The 17,433-nt window shown below is 38.1% G+C and overlaps 1 protein-coding gene across 1 annotated transcript in view; it reads right to left on the reverse strand.

Annotated features, from left to right (window-relative positions):
* Window positions 1–14,385: 14,385 nt before the first annotated feature.
* Window positions 14,386–17,433, reverse strand: part of LOC126262704 (protein prickle-like) — a 68,022-nt gene continuing 64,974 nt past the window's right edge. The window contains exon 6 of the mRNA XM_049959483.1: window positions 14,386–16,293. Within this exon, the coding sequence (XP_049815440.1) occupies window positions 15,287–16,293 (1,007 nt within the window). The 3' untranslated portion in view covers window positions 14,386–15,286. The remainder of the gene's footprint in view (window positions 16,294–17,433) is intronic.

Genomic DNA, 17,433 nt, shown 5'->3' on the forward strand with positions numbered 1-17,433 from the left:
AGCAGGATGATATTTTTTCCAGGAAATAGATTGAGGATTTGTTGTATGAAGAAGATCACATGGTAAGTAAAAAGGAAGTGTATCAACCTGTAATAGCACCAAGTGTACAAGGTGTATGTGTTAAGTGTTTTCTGGACAGTGGTAGTGATTCGAATGGCATTTCACAGGCATTTTTTGAGTCTATTAAGAACACAGAGGGTGTAGTAATGATGCATGTTTCTGGAATAAAATTATTGGAATTACAATTAAATCAGTACCATTAGCTGCTGATGTGTGTTGATATACATCAATGGAGACAGTTGAAAATGTGTGCCTCGACCGGGACTCGAACCCAGGGTCTCCTGCTTACATGGCAGACGCTCTATCCATCTGAGCCACCGAGGGCCACTTTCGGACATGTCCGAAAGAACAGATGCCATCTTCATATCGTTTAAGGCTAACCAGCTGATGACTTCCTTCAGTGGGGATGCACATGATTTGCCTGAACTCTTACGGGACTCGGTGGATTGTCTGCCGCGAGTAATGGGTATAATGGCAGAGGCACTACGAATGTAGTGCGTGGACTATAAGTTGAGAATGTGGGTCTCGTGGGGAGCGTGCTGGCGATAAATCCCTGCAGTCGCGCACTATCCTCTGTACCCTCGGTGGCTCAGATGGATGTAAGCAGGAGATCCTGGGTTCGAGTCCCGGTCAGGGCACACATTTCCAACTGTCCCCATTGATGTACAGGGTGCATCAAAAGAATGTAACACACTTTGAAGTGTCATAGAAAATTTATTTCCAGTTCTACAATGTTAAATTTCTGGAAATGGAAAGCTTAAAGTCCAATTGGAAAAATAAATGTACTTTGCAAATGTGACTAATGTTCAAATTGGTGGCCTTCAGCATCAATACATTTCTGAGTACAAATCACCACTGATTCCGTACACATTACCAAAGTGTGCAATGAGATTTCTGCGCACACCGCCTGAATCTCATTCCAAAGTGTGCCCAGGTTTCGTGGTTTACGTATGTACACCTCATCTTTTACTGTGCCCCATAAGAAGAAATCCAGCGGCGTGAGGTCTGGAGAGTGTGCAGGAAACTCGATTGGTCCCCTGCGTCCTATCCACTGGCCTGGCACATTGTTGTATCCTCGTACGTCCCTATGATAGTGCGGCGGGGCGCCATATTGTTGGAAATAAAACTCATCATTACCGTATAATGCACGAATGGCAGGGAATATGGAGTCAGCAAGCATTGTTAGGTACGTTTCTCCAGTAACAGTACCTTCAAAGCCGGCCGAAGTGGCCGTGTGGTTAAAGGCGCTGCAGTCTGGAACCGCAAGACCGCTACGGTCGCAGGTTCGAATCCTGCCTCACGCATGGATGTTTGTGATGTCCTTAGGTTAGTTAGGTTTAACTAGTTCTAAGTTCTAGGGGACTAATGACCTCAGCAGTTGAGTCCCATAGTGCTCAGAGCCATTTGAACCATAGTACCTTCAAAGGGGAAAGGCCCAATGAGTCCCCTTGCAGACAAACCACACCACACATTTACACCAGGCAAATTGACAGCCTTTTCAACTGTAATGTGAGGATTATCTTCAGCCCAGTACACACAATTGTGCCTATTGACAGTTCCATTGAGTTTGAATTGGGCTTCATCCGACCAAATTATGCTACCATTAATCCCGATTCACGTCTCACTATCTCCTGAACCCATTCACAAAATTCTAACCTTCGATCTGGATCGTCGTCACATAGCTGTTGCACCAGCCTTGGAATGTACACACGAAAGTTGCCTTTCTTTAGAATGCGTAGCACACTACGAGCACTTACATTACTCTCACGTGCTGCTTGCCTTGAAGATTTTTGAAGCGAACGCTGAAACAGTTCCAAGACCGCGGTTGTGGAATCATCACTTGTAGCTGTACGAGGTCGCCCTTATCGACCTTTATGCACATCACACACTTTTCCACGAATTTCGAATTTGTCTCGTAGACGGGTAATTGTTAACCTTGAAGGTGGTTCTGTACCATATTCACTTCTCCACTGTCTTTGAACCGCAGCTACATTCTCAAACTTCCAGTACCTCTTAATTGTCTGCTTCCGCGCTTCAAAGCTCAAACGCACGTCCGCCATGTTGCAGTTTATTTATTTATTTTTATTTATTTATTTATTTATTTGATTAGCCATCCGTAGACATTTTGCAATGTATGGATGTTGTCAGTTTGGATACAGTGATTTTTGCAGATACATTGACACTTTTATATGCATTTACAGAGTATACGAATACAATGACATTTATCACTTAAATTACATTCAAACAATTAAATATTCACTTATTGTTTAGAAACAGTGTTCCTGAAAATATAGTTTAAGGGTTTTCTGTAACAGTACATGTTGTTAATTTCTTTGATGTCCTGTGCAGCTTGTTATACATTTACAGTATATACAATACAATGTCATTATGTCACTTAAATTACATTCAAACATTTAGATATTCACTTACTGTGTAAAAACAGTGTTCCTGAAAATACAGTTTAAGAGTTTTTCTGAAACAGTACATGCTGTTAATTTCTTTGATTTCCTGTGGCAGCTTGTTATACAATTTTACACCCTGATACAAGAAACTTTTTTGGGTCTTATGCTTGTTTCTCCTATCTAGATGAAGGCAGTGGCTTGTTCTTGTGCTATAGCTGTGTAAAATGCTGTTTGTACTATAATTCACTATATTTTTCTTTATATATACTATAGTGTGGAACATAAATAAACAGGGAACAGTTAGAATACTAAGTATTTTGAATAGTTCTCTGCAGTGAGCCCACTTACTGCTTTTAGTTATAATTCTCACTGCTCTCTTCTGCACTTTAAAAACTGTTTGTAAGTTGAGTACATTATTTCTCCAGAAAATTATCCCATAGCTTATGACTGAATGTACATAGCTAAAATATACAGTTCTTAGACATTCATCGCTGCATACTGAGGAGAGAAATCTAAGTGCGTAACACGTTGTAGATATCTTTTTTGTGAGTTTTTTGACATGTTCACTCCACCTAAGCTGGCTGTCAATATGCAACCCTAGGAATTTTGTGGTGGGCACTTCGTCTACAGAGGTGTTATGTAGCTTTAACTTTAGGGGACTGTTTTTTCTGTTTATTCTAAAGCGTATGCTATTTGTTTTCTTAATATTTAAGGTCACTTTATTCTCTGTAGACCATTTGTGGACATCTTTCAGTGATTCATTACAATTTTCCAACATTTTTGCTGATGTCTCACTGGTGATTATAATATTGCTGTCATCGGCAAACAATATCTTCTCTCCATGTCGGATATATTGTGGAAAGTCATTTATATAAATCAAGAACAACACCTGACCCAGCACACTTCCCTGAGGGACTTCCTTTCCACTGCTGCCACCTGTTGAAGAAACATAACATTACTTTCTCACGGATATTTAACCTTATATAACTGGAAATTAATTGTCTATGACAGTTCAAAGTGTGATAGATTTTTTTTTGACGCACCCTGTATATCAACGCCCGTCAGCAGCTAATGGTATTGATTTAATTGTAATTCTTGAGAGCTGCACGGTCACCAATGGCATCTGTTCTTTCGGACATGTCCAAAAGAACAGATGCCATCTTCTTAAAATTATTGGTGCTACTGGTAAGCTATTGTGAGGTAACGGGCGAGTTGTGGGGGCCTGAACATATTCTGAGATCGGAGTTGGCGTAGCCAGGATGGGGCCTCTCCGCGGGCCGGGCGTGGCTCGTCAGCGGTTAAAGTTTAGTATCTGGCAATAAATTATACAAGTAACACCCAGCAACGAATTTACAAAATCTAAACGGTTCATCTGATTTTGTCGATCGATGTGTCTTCAGAAAGCTATTAGTGTAAACCTGGTATACATTACAGGCATGTAACTTGAATAGTACATGAGTTATTGGAGGTCAAAGTGGCCGATTACTATCAATCGCGTCAGGCCATAAGTACTCCACAGTTACACGAAAAAAAGGTAGTAGCATGCTTATAAATATATTTATTCATCTATGTATTTGTTTATATCCGATATATCCTATTCATGAAAAAATTGCTCATTTATTTACTGTGTTTCAGAAAGCACAGAGACATTAGGCTACTGACATACTTCTGCTCTATTCTTTTCATATATATTTATTTAATCTGTTTATGTATTTGATAATGTGTGTTAGAGCGTGTTTATGGGCCAGCCGTATTTATTTAATTTCAAGTTATTTATTTGTAAATCCATTATTTCGAATCTGGTTCAAAATGTTTGTGAGTGTGCGTTGGCTTGGAGACATGACGGAAGCGCTATCGCCAGTCACAGCGCTCGTTACTAAGGGAGGCGACTACCAAAGTGAATGGAGGGGGAGGTCGGGACAGCGCGGCGCAAGGGACAGTCACACAGGACGGCGCGACGGACGCGGCAGAGACTTGGAGAGTGTGAAGTGGTTTGCGCGTGGTCGCGGCAGATAGAAATACTTTGGAGTGCCGACTTGTGCACTTGTGAGATTTCCATGGTCTCTACAGTGAAGACGTAGTGTGCGTTTGGAAGTGAATATCCCGCGAGCTGTGTTGTTGTTCATAACTAATTACGTGCAGTAGGAATCTATTGTTTCCCTGTTATTCAACTTATATTTTATTTAATTGCTGGCCAATCGATATTGATAAGTGTTTTTCAGTAATAAACGGCATTCTAAAAGGTACTTGTGCCATGGTACTCATCATTTAAAGTCGTTAAGATAGTACATGCAGATTTTATTTAATTGCAATCTTTCATTTATAAATTTCTACGTTACATTCACAATTGCCGAGTGATAGTAACCTTCGACCATCCGATTCATGTGTATATTCATATTGTATACTGTAGACTTAGCAGTATTTGGTTTGTAATGTGACAGCTACATATCCCAGCCTCCAGACAACAAAACCAGCCAAAACTTTTAATATTTCAACTCTGCGTCTGTCGGTACGTAGTTGAAGGCCACAACACCTCATTTATTAATTGAAAGCACGCACAATTAGTGTGAAACAAGAGGTACTATTAACTGTGGAATTGGCAGGACATCTGATGGTGTGCAGTTGGTGATCCAAAATCTCAGCATTGATGTAATATTTGGGACTAATTCCTTGTGCAATTAGCAAATAGGGGGTTCAACATTCTGTGTGGATTCATTATGTGGCGATAATGGTTACCCCAGCTGTCTTTCTCATTTTTCGTATTTCCCGAGGCAGTCAAACTCTTCTCCTATCCTATCTGTAGTTTATAAGTGAATTGGAACCATTCTATCTGCGACTTTCATGTAATTTTGTGCAGTAGGATACTTCAGTAGAAGAATATTTTAGAAAAGGTTTCTCCAATATTATTTATATATTTTATGTTATGTTAGTGATAAGTAAGGGAGAAAGAGGATGGAAGAAAGTAAATTGATACCATGATTAAAGAATTTTTGTCAACCAAAGAGGTAAGGTAAACTGAAAATGAAAGGTGTCAGCATGTATAGAGGAAAATTAACATCTGAAGTAATCAGCTCATTGGTGCAGCAGCAGAGGCAATATGGAGCAAAAAAAAAAAAAACTTAATATTAATTGTGGTATAATAGAAGGGTTTGTGTTCAGTGCAATCAGTATATGTGAGATAACTGTCTGTGTCATGATACAGTATTTTCTAACATTAAGGAATTACAACTTTTTAACATAGTTGCCTGGAGTAACGTGTGTGGAATGTACAAGCAAGATTTGTATGTATATTGCCCTTCAGGCTACAATACAGTGAAATAAGTGATGATTTTTGTCTGATCAGAAATGAGAGCTATGTTTGCCTTAGCACAAGGGTCTGTTACTGTGGAGTGTTTTTCAGTAGAGCCAATTTTGTATTAGGTAAGCAGAGCAGGTGTTTATTTATTAGATATTGAAGCAATAATGAAATAAGAAAATAATGTTAGGATCTTAATGGTTAGGGAGCCTGTCCCTGCAGTAGGGACATTTTTTGAGAATGCACTCCACTAGCTAACAAAGTAAGAGATGTAAATAAAATAATGGAGCTGACAGCCAAGATTGAGCAATGCAGAAGGTGACTGTATGCAAACAAATGTGGTGTAACTGTAATGATGACCTAATTGTGAACTAGGCAACATAAGGGTACTGGTTATATTGTGCAATTCATGACACTGCAGCTGTGAATAAGAACTTAACAGAAGCAACAATATTTGAGTGAGGCACAAGTAATATAATGCTGCATCATTGGATCTATATGTTATCTGAAAACTTCTATTTGTGTTATGAGGAATTATGAGCTTAAAGTGGCAATACTGGAATGAAGAACAATATGTTTGCTGATTAACTGATAACTGTGGTGCTAGACTGATGTGGATATTCGTGACAGGTCAACTGTTTGGTAAGATTTTGTGAGGATTTAATTTCCTGTTTCAATTAGAGTAGTACTCAAAGTGGAGAAATAGGGCAATGATTTGGTACAGTTTCCATCCCCTCAATCTTGATCTGAATAGTAATTAAGTTATGTGATGGTGACTCTATTCTTTTTTCATAATGTAATGATTAGCAAATCTGTGCTACTGCTCATCTTGAGTTTTTACTGGCGGTAATGCACATCTTGAGTTTTTGCTATTTTGCAAATGGAAAAGAAACCAAAATCTTTCAGGTTTAACCACTTTCAGACAGTTATGACTTAGAGTAATGTTTTGTAGTGTAATGTACATTTGATTTTAAAAATTTTTCTAGTCCACACCTTTTGTAGTATAGTCAAATTTAATGCTAGTTATTGTAATTTTATGAAAACTATGTCTTTATTTATGATGTAATTTTCCATTAGTGTTAAACTTATCTTTTCTTAGTTAGAAGTAAAAGTAAGTGTACTAAAGTAGGGTATTTTGTCTCTCTCTTTTTTTTTTTCTTCCATGTACTGTGGCAGAGGAGAACCATCTCCAAGGAAGCAGATAGCAGTGCATTTCCTTATTAACTGCCACTTGGATCTGTTGAAGGCGGGGACAACTTGGTGATAAAATGTGTAAAAGCTCATTGAGAAAGTGAAAGTGCTTGTGAAAATTACTAAACATTGAGCAAGTAAAATTTTTTGTCCAAACCTGAACTGCAATGTACAGTTTGCTACTTATGAGGATTAATTTTTGTTAAGCAAGACAGGACTTGTCTAAAATTATATGTATCTTTAAAGTAATCTTCACTTAACCAAAAAATGACATCACTACTTATGATCAATGCATGATGATGATGCATAATTAAATGTATAAATTATGTACTTTTGTGCAAATGTACAATATGCTGTTTGTAAATATTCTGTATGGAGATTTTTGTATGGTCAGTTCATGTAAGTATAGATGTGAAAAGTATATGTACTATGCTTTCTGATAGGATTTCTTATGTAATATTTTTTGTGTAGATTTTAAACCCAATTTCTGGTGTCACTTTTGGTCATTGAATTGCCCAGTTAGCCATTTGCATTATCTATCTGGTCAATCCAATGAGGGGAGGATGTGACGATGCAAGCTGGGATATTTTTACTTCCTCTCTTGTTTTGCCATCTGCTTCCTTGAAATTCATTTTTTCTCTTTTAAGATCCATGTGTATAATCTGCATTTCCATAAAAGAGAAAGGTTGGCCCTCAGTTTTAAAGAATATAACAGCAGATCTGATTTTGTGCTTAGTTTTATGTATGTAATTGATTTTATAATTTATTTTGACTTTACTTGTTAATTACTGATTTCACCCTATAATGAAAGATACTGTTTCATAACTTAATTCTATTGTTGATGTATAAACAAATATAAATTCTATACTAATTATAAACATTTGGAACACGAAATAATAGTAATCTTAAAGTATCTATTTAGCTCTATTCGAAAACATGTTAGCAAGTTCTTTTCAGTTTTGTCAAAAGTATTATTTGTATAACTATATTTGTTTATTTCATGATTTAAACAAATAATTCGGCTTAACCCTTGCAGTAGAAGAAACTGTTAAAAAGATGGAATTGTTCGATGTATTCAGTTAATTTTATGAGTTAAGTTTTAATTGTAACTTCTGTAAATTTAACTTCAAACAGTGTGTAGTTTAGGCCCCTATTATTTTGAGGATATATAAGGGCCCAATTTTTGGCCATGAGACAGTCATTCCACGGCCAAGTTTCAGACGAGAAACCTATGTTGTTTAGAAAGATGACAATGCATCAACTTAACAGTGAAATAAGTGTTACTCCAATAGGCCGTGTATTAAAGCAATGACAGTGTCTGTTCCATAAGTTCCTGATTATTCCGAAAGAACTGTGAATCATGTGGTATGTTTTTACTGCTTGCAGATGTTCAACAGTAAACTATTGAAGCAGTATGTGTCTGTTTGCCTGGAGACTATTGATGAGGCCTATGGAAAGTTAAACAATAGTATGTTGGCCATATTAACTGTGTATTTGGGGGGGGGGGGGTTGTGAAAAGTGAAAGTAAACACCTGTGAAACGCAACTGTGCAAGTGTAGGCTTCACTATTTACCATAGTCAGTGCACAAATTACTAACCCCATTTTTCAGCCACGGTAGCAATGCAGTACGTCAATACTGAGGACAATAAATGAAGAAAATAAAGCAGGCGAACCGCTACACACTCCACATGTGATTGAAGTGGGAGAAATACCACTTGCCATGTGTATCACAGCTGTTTGTAGTGTCCGTCAATGTCAATTTAGATCAGATTGTGCTTCAGAGAAATTTACTAGCATGCAAGACAGTCTTTGAAGGTAGGCCAAAGAAAGGCACATCCACATTTTTAATATCTGTAAATTTAGCAAAAGCTCTCGACTATGTAGGATGGGATACTCAGGAAGTAGAAGGGATAAAAGTAGGAAATGAAAGCTTATCCACAACTTCTGCAGAAACCATACTGCAACCATAGGAATTGAGGGAGATGTGAAAGGGACCGTAATAGTATTGTAGTCGATCCCCCATGTTATTCAATCTGTACTCTGAGCAAGCAGTGAATGAATCCATAAAAAATTCAGTATGGAAATTATAGAGAAGAAATAAACACTTCAACTATTGCCAATGACATTATCTATTTGGGCTACAAAACTGAGATATTAAATTAAGTCTTACAGCAGCAGCAAAAAAAAAAAAAAAAAAAAAAAAAAAAAAAACTCCTTCTGAAAAAGAAAATATTTGGAGTATAATTTTAAATGTTAGGAAGTCCTTTCTGGAAGTATTTATCTGGGGCATATATTTCGAAATTACTTGATGCGAAGAATGGACCATTTGGTGTAGCAAGAAAGAGATATGTACCAGTCAGATTAACTTGAAGAGCAGCATCAAACCATTCTTCAGCCATAAATTATCATAAGGAAATTAGCAGAAAACACTACTTTGAAATAAGCAGCTGCTCAATCAAATTATACTAAGTAGTTGCTTAGTCTTCAATTATTTGATGAAATTGATAATTGACAGAGAATAATAGTTACTTGCATGCTGTAAAAACAGAGGCCTCATATTGGTCACAGTAATCTGTAGTCTTTAATGTAGATAATCAGATAATTTGTAGGTGGTGTAGATTTTCTGTCGAATTTGCATCATTCTCAATGTCTTATTTTGTCCACTTGTTGTTTAAACAGAACACCCACTCAGATCTCCAGACTGAGAGTCAAATGTTTAATATTACAATATTTTTGTTGTTATTTTCTCTCTATATTTCTCAGAAATGTGCAGCAGTCCTTAACTCTGAAATCTGGTTTGAGCCTAGACCTTCCATTAAAAGTGTTGTATATAACAGTGATGATTCTCCTATGAACAAATTACTAATAGTAATGTGGTGAGTTTATAAGCAGATCTTTTATAGTGTTGTAGCTACATGTTTACTTTGTATACCACTGTAAATAAATTCTCAGCATAGGTGGAGCAGTGTGCTTTAATTAAATTGCTCTACTTATTACAGTTTCCAAGTACAGAAATCCATGTTGTTCCTGCAGGTTCTCTAATGCTACCTATATTTCTTTCATTACCTCATCCTCTTAATCTTTTCTAACCTTTGGCAATCTGATTCACATTTATAGCACAAAGAGAGAGGACAAAAAGTAAATCTGTTAAAATAGTATTTGCTGTAGTTTCAAATGCAAAATGAGGTGTTATGCCAAAAATAAATAAAATATACTCATACTTTACAACTTTATTTTGATTACAAATCCCAAATCCAAATTATGGTTACTATACAGATTGTACACAAGCATCAACGAAGCTAGTAAATAACTATATTATAAAATGGTTCTTATTCAAGAAAAAAATACTTAAAAAAATATCTTTGGGACAGAACACTTTCCTGGGCTAAAATCTGAAAAATAAAGTGATATATTATTCTATTTTGTATTGCTCCTCTTCTTGTACTGGATTTGTCGAAGCACTACAAATGGAATTGTGTAATATATTAAAATATATTCCAAACATGCATAACACATTTGTTGCATTTTAACTTTGGCAGCTACACCAATAAGGTACAGAGGAGATCTTCTCACAACTAATTTCTTAAGCACCTCTTATAGTATTATGCCTATTAAAATTCTTCATATATGTATATATACTTTTTCAGGAGACTAATCTAATATGTTGAGTCAACATACAAAGACTGGATTGTAATGAAAATTCAACAGATATTTATCAGAGCATAAAAAATAATTCTGTTAATACTTGACAGGAAGAACAGCAACTTTATAAGAATGCCCATACTTTACAATCTAGGATGAAATTTACGAATTAGTTAACATTTAGGAAATTTCTGGTAGCCAGATGGTCTAAGTAAACAATATTAATCAAATGCATATAGGCCTACTTTTCAATAACTTACATGCATAATGACTGTAGTGCCAGAAGTTTTTCATGTACAGTTTTATAGCCTACCTCGAGAAGAGAGTCGTGTAACTGGATGTCACTTTTTAGTACTGTGTGTTGTATATATGTGAACTGGGAACAATGATAGTGTTACAATAAAAGGTTATTGTCAGTTTCCTGATAGATCAGTAGTACCAGTAATGGAAGACAGCCTATCTTTTGTTACTGTATTATGCTATTAACAGCAAGAATTTATTGTATGCGAGGTGATGAGCAGAGTTGATAGAAAGGAAATTTAATAACACAAGACTAGCAGGATGTAATACTAATCATAAAGGTTTGAGTATTACACATAATTTGCCAGTTCATATATGTACACTGGGTACTGTAGAAGAATTCTAAACTTCAAACACTTATTATATCTCCTGTTGTGGGATGTTTTGCGACTTTCACATTTTAAAGTGTAGGTATGCTACAGATTTCCAGGAACTATCAATTGACCAAAAGTAAATTCACAAAAATCAGAAGAAGCTGTTTCTTTTCTTTGTTCAGTCTCTTTTTTGCATACAAAAAAGTACATCACATAAAAATAGCTATATGACATTCAAGTAAACTGCAATGTTTGCTGGACACCTATAAATTGCATAAAGTATTGTCTGAAAGCCACCACTTTTATTCATAGTCGCTTCAGACACAAAGAACAGGTATAGTTTGTAAAAGAGGGACATATCTCACTCTTAATTTAAGCTGTTAATGGTAAATTTCTATACAATTGCAGTCAGATGATATTAAAATATGAAGCACTATTATAATAGTCTTGTCTTTCACACAACCAAAATGAAGTTAAAAATTTAAACTGATGACACATGTGTAGCTTATTTTCAGTCACAGAAGAATTAAATTTTTGAAAGTTTACATAGGTAGCACATATTTTCATTGCCAAAATTTGTTTAAGCACAGTGAAATGGTAAGTAAAGACTTTCTGCTCACTTGCAAGCATGAAGGTAGTACTCTGTTTCTGTCTTGTATTATCCTAGAGGACCTCCTCACTATGAATCAATTGGAATGAAAGTAAATCTAATCTAATCTAAACAGTTTACTAAGTTAGAAGCCTCCATCCTCTGGCATCTTTTTGAGGTGTGGGAGAGGATGTGGGTATTAAAATGAATAACAAAAAACAACTTATTACATTCTTCAACAGAAATAATCTGTCATAGCTTTTCAGTGTTTACATATAAAGAATGTATTTCAGTGGTTGACGATAGAATATTAAACATATCATTATAAAAAGCAGCACCTTGTGACAACTGAAATTTGCATTGAGTGAAGAACAGAAGAACATGGGCATTCTAATATGTACTTCCAAAGGCACCTGCACAGATGGAGTCTTTCATGTCATGCTGCCACTACTGAGTGTCTATTAAAAATAATTATGCTTAAATAGCTAAATCATGTATAATATCATTACTGTATTGTTGAACATTCTGATAGTTTGTTGGGAGTAGATTAATACTTATCACGTCACATTCAGGTGCATCTAAGGAAATATGAAGAGAGAAACAGCAAGAGCAATAACATCGTAATGAAATGTCCTACTGTCTTTGTCAGACACCTTTGGTGAGGTTATTATAGTTTTGTGGGCCTTACTTCATAATAATAAAAATAATAATAAGAGACAATACCAACAGCTGTTCAATTTATTTCATGTTTCAGTCTTAGTTGGAGACAATCTGAAAACTTTTTATAAAAAATTGAGTATGGACTTTGTCTGAAACAGAGATTTTCTTTCCTCATTTTCACATTCAAAAGCAGATCTGTCACTGGCATAGATAAATAGAATTTATACCTACAGAAGTGTGTTTTACCGCTTGATAATTTTATTAACATTTCAGACAGTATTGTTCATTGCTTGCTGTGTGTATTGGGACCCATGGCCACTTTGTGACACAATTGTCTGCTTCTAAAATCTGAAAAAAGTGCGACAAAGTGCTTTGATCATTTTTGCAACATTAACGTTCATGATTTTTACGTGCTGAATAATGACAATTCTGAGGCGTGATAAATTATTTACAAGTTAGTAACATATTTATATCATAGCTCTTAATTGTGAAATGTTCATCTGTCTTGTTGCTATACATTTTATTAACCACAGAATTCAGAATACAAAATGACCTGGAAGCATACACTCACAAATGAGCTATACCAAAGGGGGTGGGGGGGGGGGAGGTGGAGGAGGAGGGTGAAGTGCCAACCCAATAAAATCTTGTACTTTCAGAGTTTTCTAATTAACATCAAACAGCCAATCATTGCTATTAATTTATTGCAGCTGAGATTTGTTAGAGTGGCTATTTTCTGCCCACTATAAAACATTTGTTCGTCCCTAGTAAGCAAAAAAACCTTTCATGCTGCAGTGTGTAGAAACCTTATTGACAAGAGGCATTTCTGAGAGCAGATTGATAGTTTAAATGTTTTTCCAAAGCAAGGTCCCAAAAATTATAATGTTGCAGCAGAAACTAACAAAAATTGAGGGCTATATTATTAATAAAAATGTTATTTGATACAGTGTACAGAAAATAATATCTAGTGAGCCAGAAAACTTGCACATGCAGTATGAATGTTGGCAAAATGTTCAAAAACTGCAGTGCAACTGTAATTTTTTAATCAATGCAAAAAACAGTGACAGGAATGGAAAATGAAAATTTATATAGAAACCAAGAGATACACAAATAATGATCCATAAATAAAAGTTTCTCTAATAATTTATAATTGCCTTAACACTGATTGCCATAAGGTCTCGGATGGTGCAGCAGAACTGCCTGCTGTGGCCACTGGCAGCCACACGTCTGTTATGATGCATTTTAAATTAAAGCAAAATGTATCTGGGTTAACAAATATCTACAACATTCCAATCCTAAAACAGCTGTTTGTTGCCTATAAAGGAAGATACGAGATAACAGCCATAGCTTAAAGAAAATTGTAATGTCTTTGAGTTGAGTTGCATGAAAAAGAAACAGAGGACATAAGGACAAGCCCTCTCTAACGTAAAATTACCAACATAAAATCTTGTATATTAACATACATGTAGAAGCAACGAACATGTCCTCAGCAAGCAGAAGTGTGATAAGAATATCAGGAAAAATAACCAATGGGAAAAATGTAATTTGAATAGATTATGTTGTCAACTGCAAATAGTGCACTGTGGTTATTTTCTGGAGAAAATCTGTGGGTATCTTATGTGAAAAGACAGATTGTGGATAAACACCTGAACATTTTTTGGGGTACTACCTGTAGATGGTGCTGATCGACCTCACGTAGATTTCTAATCGAGACTAAATCTTTCATTGTGCTTCAGTGTATAAGTGGTATTGAAATGTTCTGAACTATTAAAAGGTATAATAGACTAGAACTTGAATCTGGACTTATACCTTTCACAAATAATATTCTTATAGACTTTACTGCCACAAAAACCTCATTGTTCAGTCAAAGATTCAAACAACAAAAGAGGCCTGGAAACACCCCCCACCCCACCCCCAACCCATCTGCTCTTTTGTTTCACAAAGAGTCCAATCTAGTCTGGTATGCATTTTTAAACTGTCAGAAAGCTTCATCTCTACCAATTTTTTGTCACTGTATTTTTATTTAAATGTGGTGCTCTTAACTATCACTCCAGCTCCTTCTACAGTATGGATGACAGCCAGGTCACTATGACATAATGAGACAGGGGAGTCACAGGAAGAATATTTTATTTGCCATACAAAACTAGATGGCTGAAGCTTATGAAAATGTACTGTAATCTCAAACCTTTATGACAATAAAACTGCATATTTCATCAAGTGTTGACATCAACTTTGCCACAATTAATTCCAGTCTCAGTTAAAACTTTGCAGTAAGTAATGGCTTCTGAGTGTACATTTTAGCTTGTTTATTGTGACTATTTTTTCCTTCTACTTTTTTTTATCATCTGAATGTCATGTCTCATGGATCACATCACAGCCTATTTTTTTTCGAGGCTCAATTAGCAGTGTGACACAAATTTTTTTCTCATTAAGCTTCACTTCAGTGGTTCACCCAAAGCCAAGTGAGAGGTTCATTCTAGGAAAATTAGATTTATAGTAAATATCAGCATCACAAATCATATTTCTAGCTGTCTTATCACTGAATTTGAATTACTTCCTTGCTTGGAGATCATGTGGGTGAGAGTAAAACAATGAGGGCAAACTGTAGAATTATTGGACCATAAGAAAGAGGAGCTATTATAGTTTGCATAGTTCTTATTCTGTCTGCGAGTACATGTCACACTTCAAAACATTTCACGCAGTCTTCACAGTTCTCTAATAGAAGAGCCACCATCCGTACAGTGTCAGAGGAGCAGCCACAGAACCAGGAACTGTACTCGCTGCCAGGTACGATCAGCGCCGCTGGGATTCCACAGGCGGTGGAGGACACCGGGATCAGGAGATGGTGCAGTTCTTGTCCTTGTCATCAGCGGCACCACTCTTCTTTGTAGGTGACTTGGGGGCTGCAGACGCAGCTTGCTGCTGACGGCGGGCGCACGCCAGTGCATCGTTGGGCACGTACGAGATACGGACTCCACCGTAGGCGCGCCTCGGCGGCAGCTCGTAGGCGTATTCGTCACTGCTGGAGCTGGAGGAGCAGGTGGAGCAGTAACTGTCTGCATCGTCACGGTCTGCTGACGACGACGGCGGAAGTGGGAAGCGCGCAGCGCTGCCACTGGGCACGTGGCTCTCAGAGTTAGTCTTACGCGGCCCGCGCGCCCTCCGCGAGTCTTCGTAGCCGTAGCTGTAGTCGCGGTCCCGGTCACGGTAGCGCGACCTGCCCGAGTAGCTCCTGCTGCGTGGGAACGTCGTCCGGTGCCGGCTCGGGGACGACGACAGCGTTGCCGACGCCGACACGCCGGAAACTGCAGCAGCGCCCTCTTCTGCATCGTCAATGTCGCGATCGATATCGTCGTGCCTGTCACCCTGGAAGCGCACGCTCAGCTGACCCTTGCTTGCCTTGCCCTGCCGCCGTGAGGGTGAAGCCGGTTGCTGTGGCAGTGGTGATTGCTGCTGCTGCTGCTGGGGTAATGGGAAGTGGTGATGGTGAGGCGGGGGTGGTGTGGGCCTACGTGGCAGAATGTCAGGCGTAGCCTCGGGGAGTGGGGTGGTCGGCACGGGTGAGCTCTGCTGCGGTGCAGGTGTGGGCAGGGGTGGAGGAGGCGGTGCTGGGGGCGGTGGTGGCTTCCACGCGTCCAGGCTGAGGCTGAGTTCGGCCAAGTGCAGTGGCTCGCGGCTACGGTCGCGCGCGTGCAGCAGCCTCTCCAGATCGGGGTTGCAGCCAGCGGGCTGTGCATCCATTGGACCCGCTGTCATGCTGCCAGGCCCCGAGGATCCGCCACCGTGCTCCGAAAGCAGCCGCTCGAGGTTACGCTCCAGTAACACGCGGTCCAGCCCCTTCCCTGCACAAAAGGCAAGGTGCTTTCAATGTGGAACAGAGGCAGCACAGTTAAACATTATGTTTGTCACACGCTGGGCCCTTTGAAGCATTGTATACGGTTGAATTCGTGGACTCATCGAAACAATTCATGTGAAAAACTGCTTGCTTTATTCGTTTGTGACATCTTCGAAACAATATATGTGCGTGAACAGGTAAATTCTGCCAGCCAGGATTTACAAAATACATTTAAAGCTGCACTGCATCATCAATTGCTAATCAAAACATGATTATACAGAGTAGCTTTATAATTCATGACTGACTGTGGACTGTTTGACTAATAGAACCCAATATGTGATACCAGGCAATGAATGTCCCACAGAAATGAAAATAACTTGTGGTGCTCCAAAATCGTGTAATAGGACATCTAGTGTTTTCAGAGTATGAAAACAATTTATCAGACAGGATCAGCAGCACCGTGAGATTATTCGCTGACGCTGCTGCTATCTACAAGCAAATACGAGGGTAATGCCAAAAGAAAAGTCTCCTATTTTTTTATAAGTACATAGACATGTTTATTTCTACAATGGTTTACATCAGTTTACAGCTTGAACATTTAGCTATTTTTCAACACAACTGCCATTTCAGTCGATGCATTTTTGTAAACGCTGTGGCAGATTTTGTATGCCCATGTCATACCAGCTCGCTGCCATGCTGTTCACCTTGTCGTCAGAGCTGAATTGCTTTCCCGCCAAACGTTCTTTTAACTTATGGAACAGGTGATAGTCACTGGCCGCCAAGTCATGACTATAGGGTGGCTGGGTGATTATGTTCCACTGAAACTGTTCCAGGAGAGCAACGGAGTGCCGAGCAATGTGTGGGCGAGCGTTGTCATGGAAATGTGTACACCCTTGCTCAACATTCCTCTTGTCCAGTTCTTAATTGCCCGTTTGAGTGTTTTCAGAGTCTCACAGTACCTGTCAGCGTTAATTTTGGTCCCAGTGGGCATAAAGTCGACCAACAATACCCCTTTCTGATCGCAAGAAACAGTTGCCATGACTTTACCAGCAGACTGCGTTTGTCTGAATTTCCATGGATTTGGCGAAGAAGGATGCCACCACTGCTGTGACTGTTGCTTGGTCTCAGGTGTAAAGTGGTATGCCCA

The sequence above is a fragment of the Schistocerca nitens genome, chromosome 6 (assembly GCF_023898315.1).
Source record: "Schistocerca nitens isolate TAMUIC-IGC-003100 chromosome 6, iqSchNite1.1, whole genome shotgun sequence".
NCBI lineage: Eukaryota > Metazoa > Arthropoda > Insecta > Orthoptera > Acrididae > Schistocerca > Schistocerca nitens.